Source organism: Cantharellus anzutake, assembly GCF_015039405.1.
Source record: "Cantharellus anzutake strain C23 chromosome Unknown EI90scaffold_16, whole genome shotgun sequence".
NCBI classification, from domain to species: domain Eukaryota; kingdom Fungi; phylum Basidiomycota; class Agaricomycetes; order Cantharellales; family Hydnaceae; genus Cantharellus; species Cantharellus anzutake.
In genome coordinates this window covers 669,453-683,453 of record NW_024066966.1, presented here as the reverse complement: position 1 = coordinate 683,453, position 14,001 = coordinate 669,453, and the positions used below count along the sequence as shown (strand labels likewise).

The 14,001-nt window shown below is 48.5% G+C and overlaps 5 protein-coding genes across 5 annotated transcripts; 1 reads left to right on the top strand and 4 right to left on the bottom strand.

The window, feature by feature from the left end:
- Positions 1-2,065: 2,065 nt before the first annotated feature.
- Positions 2,066-4,670, top strand: EI90DRAFT_3015156 (tripeptidyl peptidase A; the record flags this gene model as incomplete). Its single annotated transcript, XM_039056876.1, has 12 exons — positions 2,066-2,793; positions 2,879-2,979; positions 3,063-3,106; positions 3,242-3,274; positions 3,349-3,364; positions 3,422-3,494; positions 3,565-3,638; positions 3,712-3,907; positions 3,965-4,156; positions 4,239-4,323; positions 4,382-4,437; positions 4,505-4,670. The coding sequence occupies 12 exons, from the start codon at positions 2,066-2,068 to the stop codon at positions 4,668-4,670; spliced, it is 1,764 nt and encodes a 587-aa protein (XP_038917860.1).
- A 714-nt stretch (positions 4,671-5,384) lies between these two features.
- Positions 5,385-7,123, bottom strand: EI90DRAFT_3051106 (uncharacterized protein). Its single transcript, XM_039059817.1, has 6 exons — positions 6,630-7,123; positions 6,108-6,534; positions 5,984-6,047; positions 5,767-5,905; positions 5,689-5,707; positions 5,385-5,533 (listed from the first exon to the last, which is right to left on the bottom strand). The coding sequence occupies exons 1-4, from the start codon at positions 6,822-6,824 to the stop codon at positions 5,782-5,784; spliced, it is 810 nt and encodes a 269-aa protein (XP_038917859.1). The 5' UTR covers positions 6,825-7,123; the 3' UTR covers positions 5,385-5,533; positions 5,689-5,707; positions 5,767-5,781.
- Positions 7,124-7,641: 518 nt separating this feature from the next.
- EI90DRAFT_3051100 (uncharacterized protein) lies at positions 7,642-8,744 on the bottom strand. The gene is made up of 3 exons (XM_039059816.1): positions 8,043-8,744; positions 7,855-7,980; positions 7,642-7,787 (listed from the first exon to the last, which is right to left on the bottom strand). Exons 1-2 carry the CDS (start codon positions 8,507-8,509, stop codon positions 7,896-7,898), a joined length of 552 nt encoding a protein of 183 aa, XP_038917858.1. The 5' UTR covers positions 8,510-8,744; the 3' UTR covers positions 7,642-7,787; positions 7,855-7,895.
- Positions 8,745-10,361: 1,617 nt separating this feature from the next.
- On the bottom strand, positions 10,362-11,539 carry EI90DRAFT_3051097 (uncharacterized protein). The gene is made up of 5 exons (XM_039059815.1): positions 11,082-11,539; positions 10,955-11,020; positions 10,817-10,897; positions 10,655-10,761; positions 10,362-10,593 (listed from the first exon to the last, which is right to left on the bottom strand). The coding sequence occupies exons 1-4, from the start codon at positions 11,441-11,443 to the stop codon at positions 10,665-10,667; spliced, it is 606 nt and encodes a 201-aa protein (XP_038917857.1). The 5' UTR covers positions 11,444-11,539; the 3' UTR covers positions 10,362-10,593; positions 10,655-10,664.
- A 963-nt stretch (positions 11,540-12,502) lies between these two features.
- EI90DRAFT_2915313 (Alpha/Beta hydrolase protein) lies at positions 12,503-13,912 on the bottom strand (the record flags this gene model as incomplete). Its single annotated transcript, XM_039054543.1, has 9 exons — positions 12,503-12,635; positions 12,713-12,786; positions 12,847-12,925; positions 12,992-13,066; positions 13,130-13,146; positions 13,211-13,291; positions 13,352-13,523; positions 13,661-13,675; positions 13,737-13,912. The coding sequence occupies 9 exons, from the start codon at positions 13,910-13,912 to the stop codon at positions 12,503-12,505; spliced, it is 822 nt and encodes a 273-aa protein (XP_038917856.1).
- Between the last annotated feature and the right edge of the window lie 89 nt (positions 13,913-14,001).

Sequence of the window (14,001 nt, the reverse complement as noted above, 5' to 3'; positions counted from 1 at the left end):
GGAATCATAATGCGTAACTGATTGAGAACAGTCTGGGCGACATTCGTGGGACATCAAACTAAATTGGGAGTGACAGGTCCAGATTGGTTCGTTTCCTTCACCGCGAAGTTCTGCCCACGCGAGGTTGCGGACAGTCAGCATTACATGAGTCACGATGTCGCTTGGGAGGTAACGTATGAACGCTGTTTTTGACATGTTACGCTTACAACCCTTTCTCCACTCCCTGCTGTTGCATTGTTCGTGCGACACCGTCGTCCCCAAGCCTCTGCACTCGCCCATGCTCACACGTGTCCCTCAGTTTGATCCATCCCTTACATTGAGAGGCCAGATCTTTTCGGTTCTGCCTGTCGCTACTAAACCGTCGGATCAACTCTCAATCGCTTGTAGACCACTTCCATGGCTCAGCCTATGGCCTTTGAGTCTCACGGTGGGATTGAGTTTATCACGCTGGCTCCCTACCCTTCACCAACTCATCTAACTCAGCGCTTCTCTTCGACTCGAACCCTTCCAGCACAACAGATACGGACCTATCCTCGATTTAGGTCCAAAAAGATGCAAGGGAAGCGGATAGAAAAGTCAATGTTTACGATCCCGTGGTGTCCAGACCTCCAATGCAGCAGGTGTTAAAGCGAGGGTTCGCCCCGATATCATAACGAGGGGAGGGGCACTGCAGAGTGGGTCTCGATAACGTTTTTCGTCGGGGAGCGGTATATCGAAGTAAATGTGTCGGCATTATTTGCGATAGCGCCTGAGCGCGATATGGTGGTGTATCGTTGCAGGTAGGCTGCTACCCTCCAGTTGTCATTATATGGTAGCTAATTTGGGTAATGGATGCTGCTGAAGGCAGTGACCAACAAAGCACCGACATCCTTCTGATGCATTGGAAGTGGCAATGCGCAAGCTCGGCCAACTGCGGGGCCAAAGTTTCCAACCTCTCATCATGGACGTGCTTGTCCTTTCGGTGTCGTGACGCAACATGGAGTAAATCTTTACGCGTGACTCATTCACTCATTTCTCAATGGGTGCTGGAGTGCCTACAAGTTGTGTTCGGCCAACCACATCGCGTGCGATTTTAGTTGATCGCTTTGACATGTTGAAGGGCGACACGGACGACTCCACCTTGCGCAACACGCTTTCTACAGCTTTATAACCGCGCTGAAAGATGCGTTTGCCGCAAGGCCACAAGTAATTTTCTTATGCCACAGGGAACGTGTGACAGACCATCTTCGCCGGGATTCCCCAAAAACATGATACTCAACTGGTTACTTATTTATGGTGAGTCCATATTTGATGGCGGTGAATCCACTACACCGGATTGAAAGTTTCGACGCATTTGAATTACTTACCGGGATCGTCGATCTTCTCGCATGCGATATATGTATAACTTTCCTGGGTGCTTTGTTTGAGGATCCACTTTGTTGCGCTTTCTTTGCAATCACTGGCAACCTGGCAATTGATATTGCCATGATCGCGAACAATTTACAAAATTCACGTGTTGGTAAAAATAACTTGGACTTCTCTCGAGCATAGACTCTGGCCTCTGCAGGATTTCGATGTCAACAGTAAGGATGGCAAGAACTGTCATGCCAGTGCATGATGAGGAACATGGTGGGGCAAAGCTAGGACTGAGGATACAGAATCGCTACGTTTTGGGCTCAACACAATCCTGCGCAGGATTTCTCATAAACGCCGTTGTATTACACGATTTTATCATGGATCCACTTTCCTCAGCGACTCCTTGGGCATGGGGATAAGGCGTAGCGACCAATCGGACACGGCTAGAGACTCAAGGAGCGATTGCCAGTGGGTAATTCTCACCGTATCAACAGCAACCAGTGAACTGGCTCAATTGCATCACTTTCATACGGGTTGACAAGTACATAAGATCATGACGGCAACATCAAAGCACTGCGAAGAAATCACTTTGCTTCGCTTCAAAGATGTTCCTCAGAGGCATTCGTCCGCGCCCACAAAGTGGATTTAAGGATCGCATTTGGCCTCTTTGCAAAACACCTGTGTCCCCTCGTCCTCAATCCTTGAGTACTTGAGTTGGAGGTGTCTCGGAATGATTCCCTCGTTGGCATGGTTCGTTTCGGCCCTCCCCTTATTGAGTTGGATGTGCACCGCACTTCCGGAACACCACTTTGTCGAGAAGAGCTCGATCCGACGTCTGCCACGGGGATGGTTCTACCATGGAACTCCTTCCCCTCGCACTCCCATCACTCTCCATTTTGGGCTCACCCAGCCTCACTTTCACCAGATTGAATCTGCGTTGCTTGAGATAAGCGACCCATCCAGCCCTCGATGGATGCAGCACTTGACCAAAGAAGAGGTCGAAGAGTTCTCCGCTCCTCACACAGACAGTGTCATCTTGCTCGAATCTTTCCTTGTCTCGCATGGCATAGACATCACAGGCGATGCGCTCCAACGGACACCCGCAAATGATTGGATCTCACTCAAGACCACCATTGGAATTGCAGAGAAATTTCTTAACACAACCTATTCAATATATGTGAACCACGAGACTGGGCTCACTGCGATTCGTACAACGTCATATAGTCTTCCTGCCCACCTTCACGACCATATTGACGTCGTTCAGCCTACGGACTATTTCCCTTCTGGTCGACCTCTCTTGTCGTCTTTGATAGTTGATGATGGCTCCCTCAACCAGCGAAGCGCTTCCGCCTCAGCACCGTTACCACAGTTAAACATGTCGCTCCCACAGCTCAAACAGCTCTATCACACTGATGCGTACAAGGCTAAAGGAACGCGAAGTTCAATCGGTATCGCCGGGTAGGTATCATCACAGCTTGATTGTCTCGCTCTCGGAATCCCCGTTAGAGAACCATATAACTAAAACATGGTATTTCTCATTTAGGTACCTCGAGCAATATGCAAACCTTGCTGACCTTAAACAGTTTTATTCCCTTTTCTATCCTCCAGCGGTGAATAGTACCCCTCATGTGGAGCTTATCAACGGTAAAGTTCATCGTTGTGGCATTTCGTTATCATCGATGCAAACATTGATGCTTATTTTTTCCATTGTTGTCTTTGTTACATAGGAGCGATCAACTCTCAGAACATTTCTGAGGCTGGCGTCGAAGCTGTAAGTTCCTTTGAATCTCGCTTCTTCCATTCCCACTTTCTCCGCTTCCTTTTCACACCCTTATATGTATAAAATTTGATCACTAACCTCTTGGCCTTTTGGCATTCCTCTTGACGTAAAACGAAAATTTTACAGAATTTGGATGTCCAATTCACGGGAGGGATCTCGGTGAGCTACCTCACGTCTACGCTATGGAGATTCCAGGTTATTCAATTGCCCCATGAAATTTGTTTTGATGACAGTACCCTCTCAAGCAAAGTACGTATAGCTCTAATCAATACTGTTTTAACTATTGTAACGCCATTTCTTAATTAGTATTCTACAGTACATATGGTCGCGGCGAAAATACGAACAAGAGCGTCAGCTATCAGGACAACGGGAATGAACCGTGAGCAGATGCCAAACCTATATTCATACGAATCAATATACAACTAAATTATCCCAATCAATCATGACAGCTACCACATTTTTCTCCCTTACCTCCTTGGGAAGAAAACGGAGGATCTTCCCCTAGTGTTGACTTCCAGTTACGGTGAGTCTCTGGATCCAAAAATTTCACTCTGACACTCATGCGGGGACCGCGGAATTTTCGAAACTATATGAAGGTGAGGATGAGGATACAGTTCCAATCGATTACGCCCGGCGTGTGTGCAAGCTTTACGCTGCACTGGGGTCGCGGGGTGTTAGCGCTCTGCATTCCTCGGGCGATGGCGGCGTAGACGGCGTAGGCCACGCGGGGGGAAGTGGAGCTTGTTCCACCCCCAATAGGTTCGTGCCTGTCTTCCCTGCTGGATGCCCACAGTGAGTTTTCTATGTATTTTACCTATATCTGTGCTGAGCATCAAGTTGGGCTTAAAGTGTCACGACTGTTGGGGCGACGTACCAAATTCCCGAAACAGCATGGACCTCCTCAGGAGGGGGATTTAGTAACTACTTCCCCTCCCCACAGTACCAACATCGTGCGGTATCAAGCTACCTTGAAACACTCGGAAGTGTGTATGAAGGACTGTTCAACAAAAGTGGGAGAGCCTATCCTGACTGTGCATCTCAGTGAGTTTCTTTTTGCGTATGGCTCCCTTCGTTCTCGAGGGATTGCTTGATCTGATGGGTTCTCACCCCACCCTTTGTGCAGGGGCTATCGGTGTTCCATCGTGTATCAAGGGGAAGTCAAACATGCCTCCGGTACAAGCGTTTCATCACCCACTTTTGCTGCGATAGTGGGTTCCTTTTCTCTTTTCATATTCTCCTCGCAGGCCTATATTACTTGCGTCTTAGATTGCGCTCTTAAACGATGCTCTACTCTCCAAAGGTCGTGGACCTCTCGGATTTCTGTATGTTTGTTTGCTTCTCCTTTCCTCAGGCACCCACTCACTGAAGCGCTATGCTCTACATGGGCAGCAACCCATGGATTTACTCTCTCGAACCAGGCGTCCTGAATGACATTACTACGGGTAGCAACCCAGGTTGTGGAACGACAGGGTTCAATGCCACGAAAGGTTGGGACCCTGTAACTGGATTTGGAACGCCTGATTTGCCGAGACTTCTCAAGGCACTCCAGCTTTGATCATTCCTCGTTGTTGGCCAGTCGTTGTTATTATGACACTAAAGCCTGAGCACGCAGATATTCCCATCCGGAGCAGTGGTGACCAAAGGTCTACTTTGGGCTATTGTCAGACTGCCCTTCCCTTTTCTGTTATTCTTGATACCTGTATTGATTTGTTCTTTTTCCTCAATTCTCAAAGCCGTCTTATGCTTGAGGCTGAGTCCTGCTGGACTTGATATGTGGCTTTTTTTGTATTCCGTAATATTTAGATACAACAATAAGACATGCATCCTGTGCAGTGTTCGACAACTAAAACTCACTTTTTTGGTATTGGTACTTGTTGCAGGCTAGTTAGCCAAGCATAAGACCTTTTAAGGGGTGTTGTTTTGCGCTTCAGATAGGGCCTAAATGGCCTATTTCACTGTGGACGCAGCTTGCTGCCAAAAAGGGGCCGATTTGGACGAAATAGATATCGTTGGAAAGCTAGAAAAAGGAGAATTTTAACGAACCCAGCGAGAAGACGCGGTGAGCATAGCTTGAGTGCGCCGGTTTCCCTTCATTATCACCGGCCTGCTTTCACCCACCATCATAACCAGCTCCCCTCATATATTCATTCAATTCATATTCCTTCCACCACTCTGCCGCTCCTTATCAGTCTTTCGTCTTTCGGGGCCGCTCATTGGCTCGTACACGTTCGATTTAGAGCTCTACTGTCCAGTTCCCTATATAAGGGTACAGTGAACAGTTGTAATCGAAATCCAGTCGAGTATCAAGTATACTTCCGGCAAACAAAGCAGCAGTCATGTACAGGTGTAGGGAGAGACTAGGTAGATATACTCAAACAGAACAGACTAGGGCTACATCGAAGAAGGTACAACCACCCCATGCTAGACAGAAGAAATACAAGAAATATTTGTTTCTTTCGATGATGCACAGAACTTCACTTTCAGTAAGGACTAGAAGGACAAGCCGCAGTACAGGCTTTCCCAAAGTGTATTCTTAACGAAGAAAAAGATTGTAAAAAAAAAAAAAAAAAAAAAAAAAAGAAAAAACTTGTGCTTCAAGGTCGCAAGTCAGCATACGTGCCGGGGTGGTGCTGCACGTGAAATCGACTCACACAAGAATTGAACAACTACTGTTTCATCCCATCCCACCCAGTTCCATAATCGTAGATGTCGCCCGGTGAGAAGTCAACAGAGGTTGTCGGCCACGCTGTCATCTGTGCGGTAGCACGCGAAGGAGAAGTCAAAGTGAACCTGGGATGATTGTGTCAGGTGTATGAACCAGTAGAGAAGAGAAGGGATCCCCCGCAAGTGGGGGGGGGGGGGGCTCACGCTGTCGACGGGTCGAATCCAACTTGAGGTGATTCGTCCATGATATAAGTATTGGTTTGGAAACCTGATTGTTGAAGGGGGGTAATACATCGCTGATGATGATGATAAGTTTATCTCAACTCACAATCGCCTACAAGAGCCTGCGACCAGCTAGGCGCTTCGTCGCCGTAGAGAAACATATCACTATGCATCGCTAGCGGAGTGGGGACGTATCCAACAATAGGCGAAGCATCGGACAGCGGGATATACATGGGAGCTCCATGATATGACGATGAGAAACTGGGAAGCGCCTCTGTAGGGACAGGCGTCACACTATTCAGAAGAGACGATAAAGATGAACCGATTTGCCGTACGGGCAAGAGCACGTCGTCTCCGCCTGACGGGTTGGCCATCCCATCCATCTGCTTCTCAATAGGTGGCTGTCTCCTCGTTAGACAGTCCATCAGAATTCTAGACAAGTCCAGCGGCGACACCGATATGTTTCGATTCTTCACATCTTTAATCCACGGTTTTGTAGCAGAATTACGAACTTCCTCGAGAATTGATTCATCCTATTACATATATGGACGTGAGTGAAGGCGGAAACGGGGGGCGGGCCTGATGGAAAAATTTTTTGAAACGAGATTAAGCTAAGAATGACGCTTACACTCGTGAGCCATTCGCCCCGTCCGCAGCAATAGATGTTGAACTTCACGCAATCATGGCACGCAGGGGTAGGGACCAAGCCTAGGGCGATATCGGCTGTCCAACCTCTACAGAGCTTCTTCCGCAATCTACACGAAAAACACGCCTCGCTTCCACGATACTTCAAGTCGCTTGGACGCAGGCCAGGTAACGACATCCTAGGTGCGTAAGATCGAGGGTAGTTTGAGATGGTTGAGGTTCTAGTCACTGGTGAAACGGAAGTGGGTCGTTGGAACGGCTCAGCGTGATGTGAGATGGGAGGTGAACACAGGTCTACCGCGCCTATCAGCGGCAACACGCGGATTCCTCCCTCCCCTCCCTCCTCCCATTTGGAGTTAAATCGGCTGACTTGCGGGAAAAGGTTATGGTTATGGTCAATAACCAATTCCGGTCGATGGATATCGCTCCACAGTTTGACCATTACCTCGTGTCAACCACGCCTCACCCCCTTTGTTCGGATCCCAGAAAAGCGAAACCCCTTCATTCTCGCCCCACACTCTACATAGAACAGTTCTTCCGACTTGCAGAACGTCCAATAGGACCGTGAACGGCGGCAACACTCCGACGGCCCCTTTGGGCTCCTTCAGGTTTCAAGAGCCGAACCTATGATAGAGCTCAGGCTTGACAGTTTTTCCTCACGGTCCGTCCTAGGAAATGAAAGCCCAAAATGCAATGGACAAACAACGGTGGCGATTTCCAATTACATAATGAATTCGGCTAATTCCGCTGCGATTGCGTCATTCCCGTCTAACGGTGAGCCATTGGCACATCGACCAAAGAGATCCTTACAACAACCTACGCGTGCACTGAGTGGAGATTCGCGCTAAATGCGCCCCTGACACTGTATTAGCAGTCATGTAGATGGGTGGGGACAAGAGGCAGAAACGTAGGTAAGGAATGTACAAAACGGGGAAGAAACGGGGAAGTTCGGGGGGGGGGATGATACATGACTGTGCCAAACAATAGAATGGGGAAAGGCGACGACGTAGCTGGTTACATTTACATTTACACGCTAAGCCCTTTAACAAAATTTACAATTTACAATTTACAATATTGCACTAAAGGCACAAGTCGTAACTTTACCAGTGCTATTCAACAAAGCAGCAACCAAAAGGATAAGCTGGCATCAGGATCGCACGTGCGAGTCAGCCGATAGCGGAAGTGTGACGTTGGTCAAGTCCACTCACAAAAGCCAATAAAAATCGAATCCATCCCCCCGGCAAGGTCCTCAATAGTAGTGGGTATCATCTGGGGAGTCATCGCCCGATCTCGGCCATGCCTTCATTTGTGTGATGGCGTAGGTGTCTGTGAACCTATGACGATAGTACGTCAGGTCTACGAACGATGGAGAGGAGTTAGTACGAGTGGGGCTCACGCTGACTGGTCACATCCAGATTGAAATGATTCATCCACACTACCAGCATTGACTTGCATCGATGAATATGATTGTTGAGAATGACACACATCATTGAAAGCAAATCCAGTGTCAGCCTCATAGGGTGGAGGCGGACTCATGGGCGTCGGTGTGCCATCGGGAAACGTATCGTGCGTGGGTGGTAGAGTAGGCATGTGTCCAACGAATAACGAATTTGTCTCCACCTCAACCTCACAGATTCGACGGTGATTTGGAACCGGGAATCCAGCAAATATCCCCACGACAGGAGGAGCACTATGAGGTGGAGAGAACCCCGAGCGGCCTGGTTGCCACACAGACAAGAGCGGATTTTCTGACAAGAGTAAATCCCCTCGATCTGGCGGGACGGCCGTCGTGTCCACCTGCCACCTAATATACTGCCTCCGCCTGGGATAACCCTTTAGAACCTTAGTCAAGTTTAACGGCATCACTGCATTGAAGTCTCTGTTGCTTCGGTTTCGGATCCACTGCTTCGAGGCATAACGAGCTTCGCTGAGAATCGATTCACACTAATGGACGAGTAATGAATGTGAGAAAACGTGCGAGTGGCCGATTCATCTCAAGGGAATTGGCTAGAGGTGGTGCTCACCAACGGAAGCTGTTTTCCATGGCCATCGCAAAAGATGTTGAATTTGAAGCACTCGAAGCAGACGGGCACATCAGAGTAGGTGATCCCATCAAGTGTCCAGCCTTGACAGTGTTTTTTTCGGACTCTGCAGGCGAAGCAAGCTGCAGCGCCACGATGACTGGGGGTGGAGTGTGAACGCAAGCGGGAGGATAACATTTTATTCAGCAGTGAGTGGTGCAGTGACATGGCTTGAGGGGGGAGGGGGGGAGTGAGGTGGGGTTGGTTATACTTGTGTCCTTTACGCAGTAGTGGGTGGTGCAGTGACGTGGACTGGGGGGGGGGGAATGAGGTGGGGGAAGGATGTCGTTTCAAATATGCGGATCCATTACATAATAACTGAGACGACACTGCCCCAACGGAATTTCATTTCCGATTCTTGGTCGGGCTGTATTATTAATCACACAACACCCAAGGCTTTTTTCCAGAGGGGCTCAATAAGCCCCGCATAATAATGAATCATAACCGAGATTTTGGTAAAATCGTGACACCCCCGCATCACCAATTTCACAACCCCTCTTTTCATGATTTCACGAGTAAGTGGTGCACAAAGTTTGGCGAGTCCATTTCAACTTGTCGATTTTGGTCTTCTAGGTCACTTCACGTTGATCTCGGTTGTCTGAGAACCGCTGTATATACCTGATGGTTCGGTTTTGAACCAGAGACCGAACTGTCGCCGACAAAATTACTGGTTCCAGTTTAACCATTTTTTTATTTTCGCAGTTTTCAAGCCACCGTGGTTTGTGTTGGTTGAAGCACAAGGCAATCGAATCGTTTGATTCGGTTTCTTCCCACAACCGAACTGTTAATTAGGAGCTGTTTGGCGTCCCTCATCTTCCGACTTACAAACATATAGTTTCCCCTTGAGCTTACAAAGCAACAGTCAATCCCAGACCTAATTATTCATCCCCCGAAGGCACAGCAGGTGCCTCGGCCACTCAGTTTAAAGGACAACATGCATGTAAAAGAAGCAGCCTGAGATGGCGAAGATAATGCCAGTATCATATCAATTGGCGGAAATCAAGGTCCTAGCATGCAAAGAATCAATTGCAAGCTGCTAAGATCTAGAATCACAACATATATACAACATTCGGCCAGTTATGTAAACAAGAAGCATCCAAGGCTACGACATTCCCCACACGAACACCCAACTCCAGATACAAGGGACTCTATCAACAACAAACCCCTGAGATCCGTCCCCCTGAATATTTTTCTTTTGCCAACACCCTCCTTTAATTTGACCAGTTTTTGACGTGTGGATTGTACAACACATGCTAACCGGCACCCGGTACTTTGAAATTCATTCATTCATTCGCCAAGAAATTGGCGCAAAACATAGTCAGCTTAGCAATGCTCATGCAACAGGAGGTGCATGTAGAAGGTGACGTCGCAAGGTATACAGAGATTCTCGAAAAAGATGACAAGAGGAGTACATTGGAGGAGCTCCAAGCTGGCCAAGTATATTGTGTGTGTGACACGTACATGATTTTTTCCAAAAACAGAAGAATACAACGAGACTGAAAGCACACAAAAAAAAATATACATTTCCAGGAAGGTTACCTCCTACAGCGAACGCAATGGCCGTGTCCGGTGGGTTTCTCCTAGGCGGAAGTCCCGTTTGAGTGAAGAAATCCTGAGATGAAAAATCAGTCCAGGTTGTCGACCCTATCCAAACCCCCGTCCCCCGTTAACAACTATGGTTGTTGGCTATGCGCACTGTATATGGATCTTTACCTTCTCAAAATCCGGACACATTTGCCCCATTGTTTGCTTCCCGTCCCGATTATGAGGCTTGGACGTGACCGAAATGCATACGCTGCAAAATGGCGCTCCCCCCTTTCCAATTCCACTTCATAGGACAAGTCGTAACTTTCCCATAGTGGGTTCCTCAATGACGCAAAGGCAGTTAGCCAAAAAAATGTCATGCGATATTCATAAATCGACTCACAACGATCAATCTACATCATGCCCAAATTCCATGACAGTGTTTCATCGAAGGGAAACCCTCCGTCGCCCGCTGGCCACAGCGGGGTTGTGTCGAATGTGAATGTGGGCCTAAGACGATTGTATTAGGACTAGCAATAATAGGGTTTCCGCGAGTGAGGCTCACGCAGTTGGTTCAGGCCCAGCTTGGGGTGGCCCGTCCAAAGGACCGTCGGCCGTTAGGTACGGTGTCGTGTCCGACGCAAATCTAAGATAGTTTCATTAGGCCTAGCGTAGGTCAGGGTTTTCCGCAAGTGAGACTCACACAGGTCCGAGCAACCCATCCACAAAACCGTCAGTCGGCAGCCATGGCATCGTACCCGATGTAGGCCTGGGGATGATTGTATTAAGCATATGAATGACAGGCTAGGGTTTCTGTGAGAGAGGCTCACGGAGCTGATTCAAATTGGAGTTGTCCGTCCATAGGACCCAGGTTGGCCGGCAGGCCCGCATTGGGGCCATACGCCGTGAGGATCAGTTCATTCCGCTCAAAATCAGACAGGTAAGGCTGCGACTGGCTGGGGTTTTCGGCGTAGGTAAATGCATCATATGGAGGAGGAGGGAAGTATGTATCGAACGGTGGGGGGGTCTGTAGGAGTGGTGGCTGGCCTGAAGCCGGGAAACTGGTGAAGGTCTCCGTCGTAGCAGGGGTATCGCTATGTGGGAGAGGGAACATCTGTGAACCGTGTTGCCGCACGAACAAGAAATCGTCATGATTTCGATTCGCCGGTAAGTAGTCCATGATATCCTGCATCTCCCCAATAGGGAACTTCCTCCTCCCGACATCGCCCACAAAAGTCTCAGCCAAATCCAATGGCTTTGTGGAATGCCGATTCTTCACGTCCTTGATCCAAAGCTTTGTCACGTAGCGAGCTTTGTTGAGGATCGAATCGTCCTATTAGACAAGGTATATAAATGCAGACGTGGACGTGGTTGTGAATCGTCTGAATGAATTTTTAACTAAGGGTCGCACTCACTTTGATAAGATCTTTCCCCTGCCCCTGGCAAGAGATATTGAACCGAGCGCAATCATAGCAACCTCGGATGACATTGGAGTGAGGGTCGTCATGGCCGTCGACCATCAATTCCTGGCAACTTTTCCGCCGCAATCGGCAGGCGCAACATGCCTCGACTCCACGACGTTTGACACCATTCGGACGGAGGTAAGGTATCATAGCTGGGTGCAACATGAGAAAGAGAGTAATCCGGAAAAAGGTGGGTGGGGTTTGGTCACAGTGATATGAGATTATTGTTATATATAATCCAATGGCTGATCACCTGCCGGCTACAGCGCCTAAGTAATCGTACGAAAGGAATAGTGCGTTGGTATTAAAAGGACTCGCAATGCGGAGAAGGCGTGTAATCACAGGATTTTTCCCAGGACAAATATGAAATACTCCAAAGCCGACGGAACTTTGAATGATGGCGGACTTGCCTAATCCTTCATCTCCGCGGGCGCTTGTTCGATATCATGATCGCGAGGTGACTGTGCAACCGGTTCCTGATGACACCAGAGGTATGATCGATGATGTGAACCGATAACGGTCCATTCACCCATTTTATGGAGGTCCTCAAGACGATCATGGCGTGCCTGACAGTAAGATTCATGAGTACAACCCTGCAGAACTCCAGGAGGGAAGAGCGTCTCCCTCAGTCCGACGGGGTTGACCTGATATGGCGTATGTACCTCGCTCGCATCAGAAGCTTCCAAAGTTCCATATGTAATACACATTTTCGTCCCACGGGACATGTACACAAGCACAGCTTTCAATTGTATCATGACAAAAATGCAAAAGGACCAAATCCGTCATTTTCAATTTGTTGAACCCGCAGTACTGGTGGCGGAGTTTGTGAAGAAATTCACCAAGCGCCCGTACACATCCTTGTACTGAGCCAAATTTTTCTCATCGTCGAGGTTGGCATGTGCGCCGGTCCAGCCGTGATGCCTGAGCGGAGATGGAGATGGAGATGGAGGTGGTTCGTTAACCGAGCTGATGAGTTTTAGAACGAGATGAACCCATACATATCCCTGTAAGCTTTGAAATCGCTTGTTGCGCCGAAGCTTTGATTCTTCGCCTCGTTCACAATCTTCTCGGCCTGATCGTGTTCTCATTGTGCTTAGCGCACAACAACAGCAGAGGAAAGAGGACGCCTCACAAGGTCAATCTGATCCGTTTTAGCTGGGTAGAGCGCCACAGGTACCCGAACCTTTCCAATATCATCTTGTTTCAATTGGCTTTCGGCGTGAAGGAGGGATTCAATGTAAGCGGGCGTAAATTCGCTGATTAAAGATTGAACATACGCCGGATGGGTTGAGGCAACGGCATCAACTAGCTTTTCTTCCGCTCCTCCGACGGTGAGGACAACACGCCCGCCCCTGGGTTAAATTGAAGCCGATCAGAGGAAATGGAGAAACCAGATTATGACATTCCGGCTTTACCAACAAAGGCCAAGAGTCTAGGGAGTGAACTTGCGTCAGTGTCCTATTCCGACGGAAACCCCCTATCATCAAATTACGCACTCCAACGAAAGTCTTTCCGTCCGATCTGAGTTGCTTTGCAACCTCTTTCACCTCGTTGACACGATCTTCAAAGAATTGCGGCTGTTCAAGAAAAAACCCAAACACTCAGACTGTTTGATCTGCTTCGGGCAGACTTGCCACTCTCACCGCAAAGAAAGTGGACAAGATTTCTTGCCCCACGTTCACACCGGGCGGAGGGTTCGAAAAACGCTGAACATTGTAAGCTTTTTCTCGCGCAAAATCGGGTACGACGACAAGTGCCCCGAGGCCCTCCGAAAGTATGTCGGCGCCTTGTTGAGTGTGGAGGTGATACCTGGGAAAAAAAAAAAGTCGCGTTGAATCAGGGGAAAGGGGTTATAGGGGAGCAATTAGGGGAGAGAGGGAACCAAATCGGTCAGGGATGCCTGTTGATCACAGGGTAGAAGCTTTGAGGGGAATCTTGATTCCTACCCGAAAATATCATAGCTTCCCGGAAACCGATCATCAGATACGTCTCGAATATGAAAGTCGACCATGACGAGCTTACACAAAGATGATTGCTCGGTTGGTATCAGCGGGGCCAACAATGTAGGCCTTTTCGAATGGTCCGTACGGCTTGTAGTCACCCTTTAAAGTGTAATCACTGATCGCAGGAGCAGGATCGGCACAGCACGCATGAGTGATGGTGGAAGGGATAGTGGGGTTAGCCTCAGATGAACTCATAGTACTCGCTGTGTTGCTGGGGTTTGGATGTAGCAGCTCGTTCTGGAGAGCAACCAGGCTTTTGGGTAATACAAAACTGGATCCGGGGT

Excerpts from the sequence above, each read along its gene's own strand:
- EI90DRAFT_3051106 (XM_039059817.1), bottom strand. The coding sequence starts at position 6,824 with ATGTCGTTACCTGGCCTGCGTCCAAGCGACTTGAAGTATCGTGGAAGC. Across the intron at positions 6,535-6,629 it reads GGGGCGAATGGCTCACGAGT|GATGAATCAATTCTCGAGGA; the intron begins GTAAGCGTCATT and ends TATATGTAATAG. Across the intron at positions 6,048-6,107 it reads GCAGGCTCTTGTAGGCGATT|GTTTCCAAACCAATACTTAT; the intron begins GTGAGTTGAGAT and ends TTCAACAATCAG.
- EI90DRAFT_3051097 (XM_039059815.1), bottom strand. The coding sequence starts at position 11,443 with ATGCAGGATATCATGGACTACTTACCGGCGAATCGAAATCATGACGAT. Across the intron at positions 11,021-11,081 it reads CTCCAATTTGAATCAGCTCC|GCCTACATCGGGTACGATGC; the intron begins GTGAGCCTCTCT and ends AATCATCCCCAG. Across the intron at positions 10,762-10,816 it reads GCTGGGCCTGAACCAACTGC|GCCCACATTCACATTCGACA; the intron begins GTGAGCCTCACT and ends CAATCGTCTTAG.
- EI90DRAFT_3051100 (XM_039059816.1), bottom strand. The coding sequence starts at position 8,509 with ATGCCGTTAAACTTGACTAAGGTTCTAAAGGGTTATCCCAGGCGGAGG. Across the intron at positions 7,981-8,042 it reads TCTGGATGTGACCAGTCAGC|GTTCACAGACACCTACGCCA; the intron begins GTGAGCCCCACT and ends CTATCGTCATAG.